The 16,182-nt window shown below is 36.9% G+C and overlaps 2 protein-coding genes across 4 annotated transcripts in view; one reads left to right on the top strand and one right to left on the bottom strand.

Annotated features, from left to right (window-relative positions):
- TESMIN (testis expressed metallothionein like protein) overlaps positions 1-16,182 on the top strand; it is a 77,974-nt gene that overhangs the window by 37,760 nt on the left and 24,032 nt on the right. For both annotated transcript variants that reach the window (XM_040701749.2, XM_040701748.2), the window contains 6 exons: positions 4,551-7,063; positions 7,344-7,461; positions 10,353-10,423; positions 11,198-11,347; positions 12,233-13,803; positions 15,224-15,264. The gene's annotated coding sequence lies outside the window, so the exon portion shown is untranslated. The remainder of the gene's footprint in view (positions 1-4,550; positions 7,064-7,343; positions 7,462-10,352; positions 10,424-11,197; positions 11,348-12,232; positions 13,804-15,223; positions 15,265-16,182) is intronic.
- On the bottom strand, positions 4,792-12,755 carry GAL (galanin and GMAP prepropeptide). 2 transcript variants are annotated; one of them, NM_001159678.2, is made up of 7 exons: positions 12,596-12,755; positions 12,323-12,403; positions 11,604-11,658; positions 10,563-10,634; positions 10,081-10,167; positions 7,474-7,551; positions 4,792-5,066 (listed from the first exon to the last, which is right to left on the bottom strand). In NM_001159678.2, the coding sequence occupies exons 2-7, from the start codon at positions 12,401-12,403 to the stop codon at positions 5,014-5,016; spliced, it is 426 nt and encodes a 141-aa protein (NP_001153150.1). In that variant the 5' UTR covers positions 12,596-12,755; the 3' UTR covers positions 4,792-5,013. The 2 variants fall into 2 exon arrangements, with proteins under 2 accessions (NP_001153150.1, NP_001138861.1); NM_001145389.3 differs by lacking the exon at positions 10,563-10,634.

The raw sequence follows: 16,182 nt of genomic DNA, 5'->3' as shown, positions 1-16,182 counted from the left end.
AGCTGGAGTGAGGAGAAGGATATCAAAACAATGATTGACACAACAAATTTGTAATGTTTAACCAAACTTAATTTGGAAATCAGAGTTGAGTGCTGTAATGAGGGATAAGATACTCCATAATGTGTGGTGGGAAAGGAATTTAAATGGAAATCCTGCAGAAGAGAGAAAATGTAAATATTTTGGGGGGAAGAAAAGAGATACAGTTTGCACTACATAAAACTAAGATTTAATGGATATTGGGATATTTATAAACATACAGAAACAATATTATTTCTTTAGTAGCTTCCATTTTAAATCTGAAATACCACCTTTGATAAAAGTAAATAATACCAATAATATTGCTAAATCAGATCAATTATTTTCTGATAGGTTATTTTAATTATTGGAACTGCTTCAAGGAAACATGGCCTCATTAACATTTTGGAAGGGAAACTGTAGAAGCAGTCCATTCTGAACTAATTATACCTTTTTTTAAGTGATACGTAGTCATGTTTATGTGGAAAATGGTAAGGCAGAAAAATGTTTTTTCAAACAACCAACAACTAACCAACAAACAAAAAACCTCCAAGAATGTACAAAAGCTTTTGTCCTGATTTTAGACAGAATATATTTCAGAATTTCCCCTCAGAGAGGCATTCTGTACGAGACTCGTGTCTCCTGGTACTCAGAAAGGCTCTATGATTTATATTCACTTAATCAGAGGAAAATCTTTAGAGATCCATTCAATTAGAAATACTGCAGATTATGGAAAATATGAGCTGAATCTCAAGGGCCCTGAGAATTAAATATTTGAGAAAATTGCAGTACTTAACAAGCAATGAGATAATTTCCATCTGTACATCAATCCTGGCTTTTTAAAACTCAGCTTTTTGAGGTGTGGAGACCCTAACCTATGTTCCAAGATATTCAACATTGAGCCCTAAGTATCTCATCTCAGAATCTGCCATTCAGATACTCATTCATAGGCCCAATTGCTGAATCTGAGCAGTAGATTGATCTGTGAGTTGTAGTTTTCTGTGGCTGGTTCAGTTACGTGTTGTCCCCAGCCCATGCTCACTCCTCACCAAATTAAGTATCAGAGTTGTTATTATATGCATTAAAAATTTAAAAATAAATGATAGGACACAAAATAGTGACAGAAAAAGAGCTGCAATTTATTGATGAACTTCACCAATTGGTGAAATTTCATTTGTTCCACTAATAACACTTAGCTCTTCTCTGCCTTTCAAGCATCATGCCTGCCTTAGAAATTCCTTGAGATAATTTATATCCTGGATAAATTACAAACTATTCCCTGATGCTCATTTCTGACTTGCTTCTTTTTTGTCTCGTACTCTGAAATCATATAAAAATAATTCCATAGCTTTTTCTGTGAGTTATTAATGTGTTACTTCATGTACTGTCTCACCTCATTATCTCCCTGTCTTGTCTGAAAGGCAAAAGTACAGCTAAGAAATTGACAGAGTCCTTTGTGAGCTGTCACGAGGTTCTCCATTAGCTTGGGAAGTCGGTGTGCTGGTCGTATGAAGGGCTGGGCTGTAGTTTGCTTTCAACTATTGCAACATTAAACCTGAGAGCAGAGTTATGTCAGTTCCTGTATCAAGCTTCCTCATTATTTTGAGTCGCTATCTAATTTTTGTATGCTAATTTTGCAGTCTGACCTTTACATGAGTAGACAGGTGGGAAAATGCATGTACCCTGTCAGCTGCTTAATGGCTTCCTAATCTGAATAGACTGTTCTGTATCAACTGCGCCATCTGGAAATATCCTCTTCTGCATTGAACTGCTCTGCATTTAAACAAATATCGGTGAGACTGTCCGACAAGTGGAGCACTATATTAAAGCTATACCTTTTTTGGTTAAAGGAACTCATAATTTCTGTATAATTTTTAGTCAAAAAATGTGGAATTTCCAAGTTTCTTTTGTAAACTGACATTAGCTGCTATGCAGATGACGAATCCCTGCTTTAATTAAGCCCTGAATCACGGTTGCAAGGATTGTATTACAGCTCTGTACGCACACAAGTTGATTGTGTGTTATATGGAGCAATCCAGTTAGACTTTCTGAGCCAGTAGGTTCATTTGGACCAATTGCTTTTGAGGGGCTTTTCGTATAAATGTAACTGCTTCTGCAGTGTGGCCTCTGCAGAGCCTTCCAGTACCACAGTTTCACTGTGAAATACACGGAGAAGTACCCCTTTCTCTGGGGTTCTAAAATGTTATGTGATCATTCTATCTGGAAATCGTTAATTCCTGGGTTACAGTCTGGAATAAATTCATTAGGCACTGCAAGTGTGATGTTTAAGACTATAATATCCCACTGTACCAATCTCTTCAGCTAATGAGTCACGGCCTCTTCAGTCTCTCTGCTTATAATAATTGTTTCCTGCTGCTGAAGACCCTCACCACATTTCTTGATAGCTTTCCTGGTTCTAGAGTGCCCTCTTCTTTCATTGTAGTGACCAGAAGTACAGCTGGTGCCAAAGTTGGAAATGATGATATAGTGATGTTTTTGAGTTTTTTCCTACTTTCATTATAATTCCTAGCATTCCATTTGCCTTTGTAAATGCTGCTGAGGTTTAAAATGATGTTTTTAGAGAACCATGTACAATGAGTCTAGGCTGTTTTTCTGGAGATAATTTAGACCATGATTATGTGTTTGCAAAATTAGAATTGTTTTCCTCTGTGCATATTACTTTGCTTGCATCAGCATTTAATTTCATCTTCCATTTTATTATCCAGTTATTCAGAATAATGCGAGCCTTCTGTTCTTTTTCAGTATTAAATTTGCATGCCAGATAATTTCATTGCATTAGCAAACATTGCAACGAAGTTTTACTTATTTTTTAGACTTTGGCTTTTATCTTTAGTGTGGACCAAAGGTTGATCTAATCCTGAACACAACTGATATATGATACAGGGGAATGAGCAAGTGAATGAAACGTAGACAAAATGGTTAGGAGTTGGTTTGGGGTTTGTTTGTTTGTTGCTTTTTTTTTTCATTTTTTAACTGAAACAAATATTTGTCGTCTTTGCTCTGATAAAACAAATGGCTTTCAATTCATAGTTTAAAGGGCATTTTTTATCGGGTATTTTTTTTTGAGAGGCTGATTATGGAGATGTCATTCCAGCTATCTGCAGAATTTATGTCTGAGTTGTGGAAATGGAAGACATACTTTAAATAAAAGAAGATCAATAAAATAAGACTTACTGAAATAGGCCACGAAGAATACTTGTTTACCATTCTGGCCCTGTTGTATTTCCAAAGGCCTGGAGAATGAAGAAATACTTTTTAAATTCCATGTCTCTCTGTATTTTGGAGTATTATTACCAGAACATGTTTGAATGTGGTAATATTTAAGCACAAGCATGTGGATTTCTTCAGGTAACTAGAAGACAGCTATATATAGACAAATATATGTACATATATATGTATATTATATATGAATATATATATACATATATTTTTTATTTGTAATAGGTGCATGTAACTGTTTAATGTAGCATGTAAGAACCTGTGGACCTCCCTGCCCAGACAGTTTTTGAAATCTTGCAAGGAGTCTGATCCTATGAGACTTCTCAGCATTTCAAGTAATCTGTATTTTCAGAATTTCAAGTAGATGTTTCCTACAAGATCGTTCCAAATTTCATGAGCTTGGTGCTGACAATTCCTCTTGATTTTAGTGAGCCATGGTTCAAATTTATGACTGGAAATAAGGACATTACTAGCAAAAATGAATTTTGAAGTACTGAACGATACTAATGTACCCAAATTAGAGTTCACTGTATTGTTTTCATGTTTTAGAATCTCATAACTTTACCAGATAGTGTAGGGGGGGAAAAAGCCTTCCCCAAAGACCTATTAAATCTGATGGAAAATACTTTGTATACTTCAGATGGTGTATATCAGACATTGAATCATAGAGTGATTATTGGAGGAAGAGCAAAGATGGACTGGCAGGGCAAAATAGCCTTGTGGTTTCAGATTAGTTGCTAGTGGCTTGGCATCTAGAATGTGTTCTGCTATGCTAAAAGTGAAAAACAGATTATGTAATAATGTTCTGCAAAGTTTCTGTCAGTCTGTGTGCTCCAGAAAACAGCATTTTGAAAGGATGATATTTCATTGTACTAGGTAGAATGTCAAAGTCAGATGTGAAGAACCTTTATAAGACTCTTCATACTCTGAAAGTTTTCCTCATTTCTGCTGTGCCATTTACACTTTATGGGCCTAACATCCTGGTCCTGCTACATCAAAACTCTTCAGAGGAATCAAGTGTCTTCAAGTGCTTTGCTGGATTCAAATTAAGGCACTTCATAAAATATTTTTTTTTTTTTTTAATTCTGGAGTAGCCAGTAGAGTCTCTTCATTAAAGAGTGCAGACCCAGTATCTGTGATGGCATAGGTGTAGGAAGGCTGTACATGTAATTTGTGTAAACCTATTACAATTACATTTATACTGTGTAAAAGTAAGCTTCAGTCTATGGACTGGTTTATTAAAGATGAATAATAAGCTCACGTTCCTTTTGCATTTCATATTTCGTGTCTATCAGCAGATGAACAGTAAGAAGGATTTCCATGAAATATAGAAGTACAAGTGGATCTGTGACCTAAAAAGATTGTATGATGGTAACAGTCTGAAGTTGCACTTTTCCCATGTCTCAGTAAGCTATGAATCTCCATATGTAGTATTTATGTTCTATTTTATGAGTAGAGATGCAGCATAATCTTATCATTTAGCCTGGGTTTTGTATGTGAATTATTGTGTGCTTTTTAGAGGGAAACAAAACAAAGTAGTTGCTGTTTATTTTTATTTTATCATTTACCTACAGAAAAATTTTACCAAGCCAAAATTTTACACCATAACGTTACAGGAGAGAGAAACAGAACCAAAGAGGCAAAACATCATTTACCATTTTTCATATTAATGAAAACAATACATCTTCTGCTCTTCTGGATCTTTTGTTTAGAGTTGAATCAAATTTGCACTACAACAAAATAGAAATGTTTTCTTGTTCAAGAAAGGTTTGTTTCCTCTGGTGAAGGTAAATTCTCAAGTGCTCCCGCCTCTTCAAAGAAGGAAAAGAAATGAATTAGCAGATATGGTAACTATGCACGACAATCTTGGCAAGTAAATCACAAGATCCAATTACAGTAGTATACTTTCTCATATATTTTCTGTTAACTGTAAGTGGTGAATCTTTGCACTTTTGATAGGTTACTTTAAACTTTTTCTTTCTTTTAAATGTTAACGACCTGTTATAATAATGTTACTTCTTTTTTTTTTTTTTTTTTAAAAAGAACTTAGAGTGACAGAGAGTCACTACTGGTCTCAAACTTCAAAAGTTTTAATATTAATGGCAGCCCCATGCCATTCTACAACCAGCTTTGCATGGGTAAGACTTTAAAACTGGAGGGGAGTCATTTCCAAGAGAAATGGCTGAAGCCACTTTGTGTGATCTCTAAGGCATTTCTTATAATGGTAATACCTGAAACAATCACTTCATCTCACAGATAGATAGAAATTCATGTGTAATCTGAGTAATCATCATTCCCTGATGCTGAATTCTGTGAGTGGCTGTCCCTCTACCTTCGAAGGAACTTATCTAAATGAATATATTTAATGTGGTAAAGTGACGTTTGAGGAAAAATGTTAAAGCATCTCTGCCACAGTAGCGTAGTACCAAAGTATATTTTTCACCTCCAAAATTCATGGTTCTGATTTGGTGTAAAAGTTTGTACTAGGTCTTGGCAATACCTACTGCTAGGGGATAATGTGACAATATTCTGTCTTTTATAATCTGGGAATACAAGAACTATCTCAAGGAAAAGCCATTTTATATGATCTGGAGATACTATTTTCCTGTATTCCAAGGTCAGATAACAATACCATCTTTTCTGAATAAAAGAAGGTGTTTAGCACTAAATAACATATGCTAAATAGGGAATTGATAGTTATAGTTATTCTACATCTTTTTTCCTCATTCATCCCAGGGAAGGAACCATTTGTATTTCTATGAGATGCATTTTATTTTCTTGCCCAACAGCTCAGTAGGTCTTAACCTATTCACCACAGTGGACTCTCACACTTTGCATATTTCACATTCTTTCCTTTTTTATCCAGTTATTGTTTTTGCTTCCCTAGGCTCGGATAGCGAGGTATGGAAATAAATGTCTAGGGCTCTTTTCAGGGGCATGCTAAACAAGCTATTTATTTATCCACAGTAAATATACATGCTAATAATGTTCTTTAAATGTATGCATTTGAATTCTCTCAGGCCTTTAGCACTAGCTGTAAGGAGTTTTGCAACAAATGCAGATATAAGTAAGCATTGGGTAGATGTTTTCAGTACTGAAAATTATTTTGCTTGAGTGCATGCAAATCATTTAGAAAATTATGCCAATGTTGTCTAGAATTCAGTTTCCTAGGTATACAGAAATTTCATAGATCTCTTGAATGTCTTTTATATAATGAAAATGTCATATAAGACCTTATTCTTTGTTACTGTTCCACATCATGTGACAAAATTGCTTATAATTTGTTGTATTCAAAGATAAGAGCATAGAAGTTACAGATTGCCTGCTTCCTGAAACAGAGAATTCTCAATCATTTGCAAAGAAAATCTTTTCCTCCTTGTTCTCTTCTTTGTAAATATAGGCTAAGTTTTTAAATGTTTTGTAGATGGTTCTAGAAGGGCAGAAGACATTTTAAAACATTCAGTTATCTTTCTTCACGTGGAAGTTTTTTTTTGAGAAAATTATGAAAAGGCTCAGAATTGTGATTAAAATGAACAAAATCAGAAGCAGACAGATTTTTTCTTTACCTGATGATATAATGAAGCTACTGTTCTTACAAGACCAGCTGTGAGCTCAGTTTTACAAATCTTGTCAGAGTTCTGTGACTTCCCATAGTTTTGCCTGCAGCATTTTGAGCTGTTTGCTAACGTGCAGCTTGGTGGTTTTGCAACTTTATGATGTGGCTTTCTTGGAGGATGCAAGGAGAAAGGGAGACGCATTTCTTCATTGTTAACAAGTTTGTCTGAATTTCAACCAACTGCTCTTGGAGGTAAACTGAGCTTTTATCTAATTTGTTACTAAATGGTTTTAATAACTCGCATATAATCTGACCATATTTACTTTGTTTTCAACTAACTGTGTGCTGGCCCCATAACATATTAGTAGTAACTTATTATTTCCACAGTGCCAGGAGTAATCAAATAGTACTAGAAAACACTTGTGCTGGGTATTTATTCACCTGCATTTTGACAGGACTGCCTGTACTCCTGAAGTCAGATGTATTCCTAAATATGTTCCAGTAGAACTGACTTCTTCTCCCTTGCTCCCAGAAATACAGGCAGATCTGCAGCAGGCATATGCATTCAAGACTAGTCCTGAATGTCACAGGAGAAAGGCCAACAGAAACAGGTCTTCAGTGTTCCTGCTAAATGTAACCGAATTTAAAAGGTATTCACTGACCTTTAAGATGCAAGTAAGTCAGAAATTCGATTACTGTGCGCACAATGTTTTCATCAGCCAGTGGTCTTCCAAGATTTCCTAAAAAATAAATTGGTCGTTACTTACTGTTAACATGGTGTAAATATATCTATTAATTGCATATAACATTGTGGCTAAACATATAAGGATCCCGAAAAGACAATTTGGAAAGGAAATCCTTAAAATGGAACCTCTTGTTTCTTGGAAGAGCAAAGCAACTTTCAGGTACGCAGCTGCAACTCTCAAAATTGAAATTGCACGGCTTTGTATGCCATTGCTGCAAAGGAGCTACTCTGACAGCTTAATGATCTTGATTCTTGAGGCCAGCGAGCCCAATTGTAGAAGAAAGTTATCCTTTTTTCTTAACTCCCTCTTTTGTGTCTGCTAGCTTGAGATGAAACCGAAGGGTAAATGTAGCAAATTCGTCAGCTTTACAAAACAGTTAAAAGTTCTGCATGAGGTCTGACTTCGTTCCCAATGAGATGCTAAGTGATACAGAAGTGATTTGTAGTCCTAACAACTGGGTCTGGGGCTTGTCTAAAGGCTCAGAAGGATGTGCTTTTGCATATGTATAACAAGTACGATATGCTCTCTTTAATCTTGTGCAAGTTGGCTTTTTGATACTTTTTAAATTACCCCAGTAATCAAGTGTTCTCAAAGCTTGTTGTTGTACTTGGGGAAAATGAGTAATATGTTTGTGTGTATTTAAAAAAAAAAAAAAAAAAAGCAAAACAAAAAACCTAAAAAGTGGAGACATCTTGCTTTTTATCAACAAGGTGGAAGCTTGTTCTATATTAGAGTACAAATTGTAGGTAATTTTGCAGAGTGTTTTAGTTCTCTACATACAGAAGTGACGGGTAGCAGAATATGACTCACAGTCCATTATCACACAAGTGAAAATACTGTTCCTTGATGTTATCACTGAGGACATGTTTCATCTCAGAAAATAGTCTGAAAGGCAGGTTTTGCAGCAGGTGAATGCTGGGGGAATTCTGCCATGACAGTCGAAATGATTCACTTCTGTAGTGACATACAGACCAGACAGAGCTGTGCAGCCCACGTGAAAAAGATTGATGGGCAATTGTAAGGCAAGAAAGGTTTCTGATATAGAGTCAGCATTTAACACTTTGCGTGGAAGTTTGTGTTGAGACGTCTTAGCTTCCGGTCTTTGGATGGACAGAAATGTGTTAACTCTTACGTTAATAACAATTGTGTTTTCATTTGAAATTTTTTCTTAAATTCATTTTTATTCTGATCTCATTTGTTATGGATTTTTATGATGATTAATATGATTATACTAGTCGTTACATTTATTTGTAATCTGATATTTATTGCATATATATATTTTAGGGACTTAAGAATACACACATTCCAGTGAGTATATATGATTTTGATTTTTGTATAGCCAATTACTTGCAGACTCTAGCAATGAAACAGTTCTGGTTTTTGGCTTTTTTTTTTGTTGTTGTTGTTTTGTTTCGTAGTTTAAAATTTTTCCTAAATGTGCTCATAGATTTTGGTGGGGTCTGGGGGTTGGTTTTTTTAATCTAATATTATGTGACTAACACAGTGTACTAGTTCAAGTTTACCTGGAGATCTTGCAGCATTTCTTGAAGAGAAGAGCATCTAAAATATGGTTAATAACAGAGGCAGTTATATGTATTTTTAGGTCTCACCCAGACAAGTTAGGTTATGTTCTCTTGTAAGTTTGGGCGTGCAATGGTTCCACTGAGTTCCATAATTCTTAAATATCATACCTTTTGGTAAAGGAACTGGCAGTTTATTTGCAAATGGCAGCATTGCCTCATGCACTGCACTGTTAGATTGCAAATGCTGTCTTCCTTCAACATCGTTTCTGATTGGTGAAGTATTATTTTTACACAAATGTTGAGGAAATACTTCTTGTTTTGGTGTTATTTTTTAATATATAGCTACAAACCAGCACTAAACTGGCATTCATTCTGGAAACACAAAAACTGGGGTAAATGTCAATTTGACTTGACTTTAATTGACTTGTCTTACTTTCTGGGCAAAGCCAGTTCCCCAACTTTAATGAAAATAATCCAAATTGCTAAAATGTAGAAACATTGTGAGAGGTAACGTGGAGAGTTTATTTTACATGATCGACAATCTTCTAACATAAGCAGTGCCTTACAATTTTAATTCAATTAGTTTCAGCTCCGTAATATCAGAATCAAAAAAATATTTGCCAGTTTCTGTTGGTTTCCCTACTGGATAGAATGATCTCACTTCTTAGACAAAAATGAGCTCTTGATTGAGGGTGAGGGTGAAGTCTGGTATACTGAATTGCGTATGCAGAAAGAAAAATAAATGTATTTAAAGTATAATAAATCATACTGCTTTTAAAGTAATACAATTATGGTACTTTTCCCAAGGCAACAGAGAGTTTAAGAACACTTCTGGTCTGAGTGGGTGAAATTTAAATGTTCTTCCTCACCAATATTTAGCAGAACATCCCCAAAAGTGTGGGAGTAACCTTATATCTAAGCAGTTAAATTAGATTAATGACAGTAAATAAATTAAGACATTTTAAAAAATCAACAGTACTAACTTTCAGAATTTAATTACCTGCTTTTATATCCTCATCAGGCTGTATTTCACGTTTACCAGTGAAACCATGTTTGTCATTAAAAGATCTGTGGTTATCTACTGCATCTGACAAATAAATTAGAAATCAGAGGAGTTAATTGACTTGGCAGCAACCTTTGCCTTTCATGGATGTCAGTGAAAAAGATCACGATGAACGCTTTTGTTGGATGCTTATGTACAAAATGACAAAAAAAATGTTGCTGAAATAACATTTCTTCCACATTTGTGGTTATGATTTCTATCGTTTACAGTCCCAGTCCTGTGCTATGGCTACATACTTGTCAAAGCTGTTACTGAATTCAATGAAAGTTCTAAGTAAGATGTAAGTTTGTACATTCGGGTGTAATCTGGGAGGTTGTTTTTGCTCCCCTTCCCCTGCTATTAGAAAGTGTTGCCAAGGTGTTTATTAAAGAGCAAGCTGCAGATACATTTTTGAAGATTATTCATGTAAACTATCTTACATGCCCCTGGTGCCTCTTCTCTCCCCCTTGCAATGGGCATTTCCTTTATCATTAAAAGGTGATCAATACGACCTGCAACAAAGGATGATTCCTATTACCCCGTCTTAGATAAACGTCATTTGAAAAGCACATTTCCATATTTGTCAATTTGGTTAGATCTGCTGTGGGGCATAAATCTACAAAGCCAGTTAACACGTTTAAGATGCATTTATCAGTTTTTATGTATCCTTTTGTGTGGTCTGTATATGGGGAGTTACAGTGGGTACTGCAGCATTTGTCATGTGTCACTGAGACAGAGAATATACAAACATTGGTAAAAAGTGTAATTACCTTAACCAGAAATAATGATGAAAGACAGATATTTGAGACAGCTTAGCACTGTATTGCCATTTTGCATATAATGTGCATATATTTTCTTACAAATGCACACACATAATCTATCTTTTTTCTTATAATCCAATGATCTTTCATCTTTGTGAACCAGCATGCGTGGCTGTATTTTGAATAGTATATACTTGAAGTATTTTTCCACGCAATGAACCGTTGTAGTTATAGCCACGACTTTGCACTTTGTTACTGTTTTAATTTGTTCAGATTTTTTTAAGCGGTCGTATAATTAAGCCATTTTCAAACAGATTTTAACTGACATCTGAAGTAAGTTGAGTAATGCCAGAATCACATTCTGTCATTCTTCCTCTGACATCTGGGATGCTGTGATGTCTTGTAACGCTTCCAGGAGAAAGGAAAAAAAGGAAAAGGAAGCATTTGCCTTATGGAAATTACAGGTCAGTAGCACAAAAAGTGCCTAGATGTGCATCCGTGCATAAAGTCTCACAGTGTGACTTTTCCTCAGAAAACAACAATTATTGCCTAAGGCAACTCAGTTCTGCAATAGGCACGTAATAGACATCTAAACAAGCATTCAGTCTTTGCAGGCTCGGTGTAGTTGTCAGAAGTGAGCAGCACACAATAAACAAAAAGTTTTACAAGAAGAAACTTCTGAGTTTTGAAATAGTATACACAAAAGAGTGCTTGACTTACGTGGCCCAAGTAGGTAACCAGCACTGTTCAAAGTCCAGCCCCTTTTTTCTTTTGCCTCAAAGAAAGAGAAATGCAAGTAGATCAGTGCTTGAACTACTCTTTCTGAAGACAAGAAGGCAATCGGCACCCAAATGGATGCTCTCTGACCAGAAGTATCTTCTGAAGGTTTGAAATAAGAGAAATTTAGTGAAAAAATAAATAATATAATAATATCAAAGCGTTTACTACTGCTAGCTCCTGCTTCCTCCCCGTGCAGTAACTGGTTTTGTTGTTGACATCCATGTACTGTAAAGATTTCACATCATATAAATGAAACTGCAAATCACTGTTTGGAGGTAGCAATTTTGACTCTGCATTTTAAGTTTACTTCCCGATAATCATTTAGCAAACAGCAGAATTTTCTTGTAATTGCTTGGATTTACGTGACAGTTTCTATAAAAGGGCCGTATCCGCGCCACCTTTTCTGAGTCAGACAGATGGATATCCATTGAATTTTGCTCTAGACCTTTGTTTTTTATTCTTTGTGACATGGGAGCTATTACTCAAAAGCCTGGTATTTAATTAATTAATGAACAGCCTCAAATGTATGAGTGCTATGTCTTGACTAACTGCTGTATCTCTAAGCACAGGGTATACCGTGAAAGTGCTCACTGTCACTGGTCGGCTTTGACATGGATGCTGCCCAATGGAAAGGACCCCCATGGGAGATGAGTACTTACAGACAAAACCAGTCCGAATGTTTCTGACAGGGCGGCACAAAGGATTAAAGACAGAAACAGGAAACCCACACACCTCTGCATCTGAAAAGAAACCGCACCAGGGTAAGCTTCAAGTCGCTCGCTGCCTGGCTTCTAGCTTGGATCCGCATAGCAGGTGAGCAAACCGGCCGCTGATGAGGGGTGAGGATGAGCCTTCCTCCCGCGGGGGCCCACACCCCAATTCCCTCTGGGGAGCAGTGGGACAAGGCTGAGAGGTGGGAAGGGGCTGAGTACCTTGAGCTGGGGCACAACGGTGTCTCGCAGGGAGCTGGCAGGTGGCGAGATGGCTGTCCCACGGTTGACGCCGAAATGTCCCACGGATGCAGTCCCGATGGCTGCTCCCGGCGGGCGCTCACTGCATGGCCCCGGTGCTCGGGCACAGCTCTGCACACCCACCCTTCGTCCCCTCCGCTCTTTATGGGCTGCGGAGCCCCCCCACTCTCCGCCTCCTGTGGGTCATTTTACCTCACCAACCCACCGCATTAGGAAGGGCAAAAATTGTAGCAATTCAATTAGAGGCTTTTGGAAGCACGACGCAGGCTGCAGAGAGATAACTGTCCAGGCAATTAGCCGTAATTAGGGTGGCCTTGGGCAAGCTGGCAGTGAGAGGAGCTCTGTCCTGGGCAGTCTGGCATGCGCTGCAGTGTGCTTATCAGTGGAGACCAAGCGGACAGAGCTGAATTCAGCTTGCTTTTCACTGAATCAGCTACGGAAGCAGAGCTAAATACAAACAACTATGTGTGATGCCCACCAGCGAGATTTGCAATGTTTAGGCATTGCATTTGGGAACACAAAAGACTATACTCTCTCTCTCTTTCTCCCCCTCTCCCCCAGCACCCCTCCACTTGCACCCTCAGGCACTCGTGGCCCCACGAAACCCCTTTGATTCCCATGCCCCTTTGCCCCAGCATCACAGCAAATAGAGTTAAAGATACTCAAGTTGTTGTACTTTCCTGCTGCTTTGTACTTTTTTATTGCTTTCGGAGTTGGTCAGCAATCTGTTTGTTCATTGCCTAGGCTGCAATACAGCAATGTTTTGTATCTGAGATACCACTTTTTTTTATTCCTTGTCCTCAAGGTCTTGTGTGAAATGTAGAAATGAAGCTCTCCCCAGTGGCTAGGCGTGCCCCAGCATCTTAATTACAGCCTGTGAACTTTCAGTTGTTTATCTTATCTGTGCTTACAGCCAGTGTAGGTATGTGCAAAACCAAATTACAAGGCAAAGATCCTCATGTCGTTTCCCAGTGTCAGAGAATATATCCTGCCAAGTCATATTTTTTCAGTGTAAGTCCCCTTAACTCTTCTTTCAGTATGAAGAGCCTAAGAGATGATGTACAGAATGTTATGCTTCCAGCTCCTTTTTCTGAAGCTGCTTAACATTCTTTGCAAACTTTTACAGTGCATGTGTGTGAACTTGGATACAGAGTAAAGGCTGCTAGCAGGTAATACAATATCCTATCTTCTACTAGTTTAGAAGCAAATAACATTTTTGCTTAAAGTAGTATAATGTTCATATTCCAGGCTAAGGGTAGAAGCTGTGTCTTGTAGCTCTATTTTCCAACTTCTTTTGTCAGAAGCCATAGCACCGCAACCGTCTGATTGTCACTGAATTCCAGATCTAAAACTGCTTGAACGAAGTTTATTTTATACAACTGTTAAATGCTAATGCACATAAATGGGAAGCAAGAAATTTACTTTGTTTTGTATCATTTGTTGAGGATGTTCTGTCAGCTGTCACATTATCCTTATAATTCAGAATAGATCTGGAGAACAGCAATACATTTTCTTTTGTGAAGTGCTGTTTTTCTTTACTTTATCAAAGATGTACCTCTTAACTTTCAGCTCTTAACATCTTGGATCTCTTCTTAGGAACTTGAAGCATTTCTGAGACACAAAGTGTTTTTTTGTGTTATTTGAGTATAATTACAGAAGTTATTAAAGCGAAGTCAGTTTGCATTCAAGCAGTATTATAAAAATGTATTAATTCTGTTGTCTTTGACTACTACTGGTTTGTTCTTCAAGTTCTGGTAAAAACTACTTGAAACTGTGTATTAACGTGTATTTTTTATTCCAATTTTGCATCACAGTTCTCGCAGCTTGTCAAATTTCAGGGGAAAATGACCTCTTCATCTTCACTAGAGTCAGATGAAAAAGAAAGCCTCTTTGTTTACTCAAGCAGTTAATCCATCATTTGCCCATTATACATTTTGTGTAAATCTGTCTTTAGGTTAGTGTCAATTAAGTAATTTTATCAGTCATTCCTACAATTGATGTTCTCATTCCCACAATTTTCTGTTTTTTTTATTCCTTAAGAGTTCTAAACCTCACTGCTTAGAGAGGAGAATTAGAATTTAGTCTGAAGCCTGGCTTTTATAGTTTAGCTTCAAAAATGGCCTTCTGCTCAACTACGTGGTTTATTTTCCTACTGAGATGGCTCTTCAACATGCTAATTCCTTCACTGATGTATTTGTTGGTTTCATTTTGCAAGGGAATGTTAAATTCTAAGATAAATCCCTATGTTGTTGAACAGCAAAAATTTCTTTTAGATGCAATTGATGTGGTAATATGATCTATTTTATTTTTCACTGGCAAAAACCATAAGCAGCTATGAATGACTGTTTATATAATGTTCTGGAAGAACATTGAAAAAAAGTGGATTTGAGGTGTATTTTGGTAGGAGCTGGAGATACAGTGGCTCCCTTCTCTGTGGAGCTTACTGAGAGATAAGTGAAAAAGGAAGAAGTTATTCTGCTATTTCTTTTTAGAAGCTGTACAGCCAGGACAGAGGATATAGTAAATAAAACAGTAGAAGTATTCACACATAGATCCTCAGTTTCATGACAAATGTGTTTTTCTTCACAGGTGGCATCAAGTGTGATCACACTGTTAAAGACTGTCTTCAGGTATGTATGCAAAATCTCTTATTTTATATAAGCAATGGAAATGAATTCTAGACTTGAGAGATGAGTTACAAGACAAAATTGTCTCCCATTTGCTGGTGTAATTCCAGCAAAACTTTGATGTTACAGAAAGAAAATGCTTTATTAGGGGGAGGTCATCATCCAGCTAACTAGAATTGATTCTTTCAAGAGCTGTGGAGATGTCTGTCTTTGAGTCTGTTTCAGTACTTACTAGCGGGCCGCTGACATACAGTGCCACCAGCAACTTGAGTTACTGTTTTTTCTGCACTGGAAACTATTGTAGATTTTTCAGATTGGTGTGTTAACTCTGAATACAGAAGTTTACCATAACTGAGCACGGAGGCCACAAGTGCAAGGCTTCCTGTGAATAAATGTAGTTCTGAATGGGAAAGACATGCATTTCTTTCCAGTAGAGTATAGACACTGACAGCTCTGGGTATCTAGGAGCCATGAGGAATTCCAGATGCCAACAAGACTCTGAGCAGCTTCAATGATCCAAAAATGCAATGATAGTTTGCTGGTAAATGAAGATAGTGTCACAGAGCAGCAGTATTACCCCTCTCTTTGATACCTTAGCTGCTCATTATTAACCTAACAAGACAGAAGCTGATGACATTGCATTTATCTGAACGTCATGTAGATACACAACTGTATCGTTTTTAAGGTAGTTTACTCTTTAAGTCTTTGAGAGACCTTTGGATTATTTTTCTCCTTCATACGTGTAGAATTTGCTGCTTCTTTGTGGATGTAGAACTGGAAATATGGTGGGGGTTTTTTTGTGGCTTTTTTTTCCTTAAGAAAAAGGTAGTAATAAGTGAAAGGTCATTTTCTTCATCCTTCCAAAGCTTTTACTATTGTTTTTCTCCCATTTTTTCCAATTTGTAATTCCTGCAAAATGTA

Source organism: Gallus gallus, chromosome 5 (genome assembly GCF_016699485.2).
Source record: "Gallus gallus isolate bGalGal1 chromosome 5, bGalGal1.mat.broiler.GRCg7b, whole genome shotgun sequence".
Lineage (NCBI taxonomy): Eukaryota > Metazoa > Chordata > Aves > Galliformes > Phasianidae > Gallus > Gallus gallus.
The sequence above is the reverse complement of the archived record's forward strand: the minus strand, read 5'-3'. Positions and strand labels throughout refer to the sequence as shown.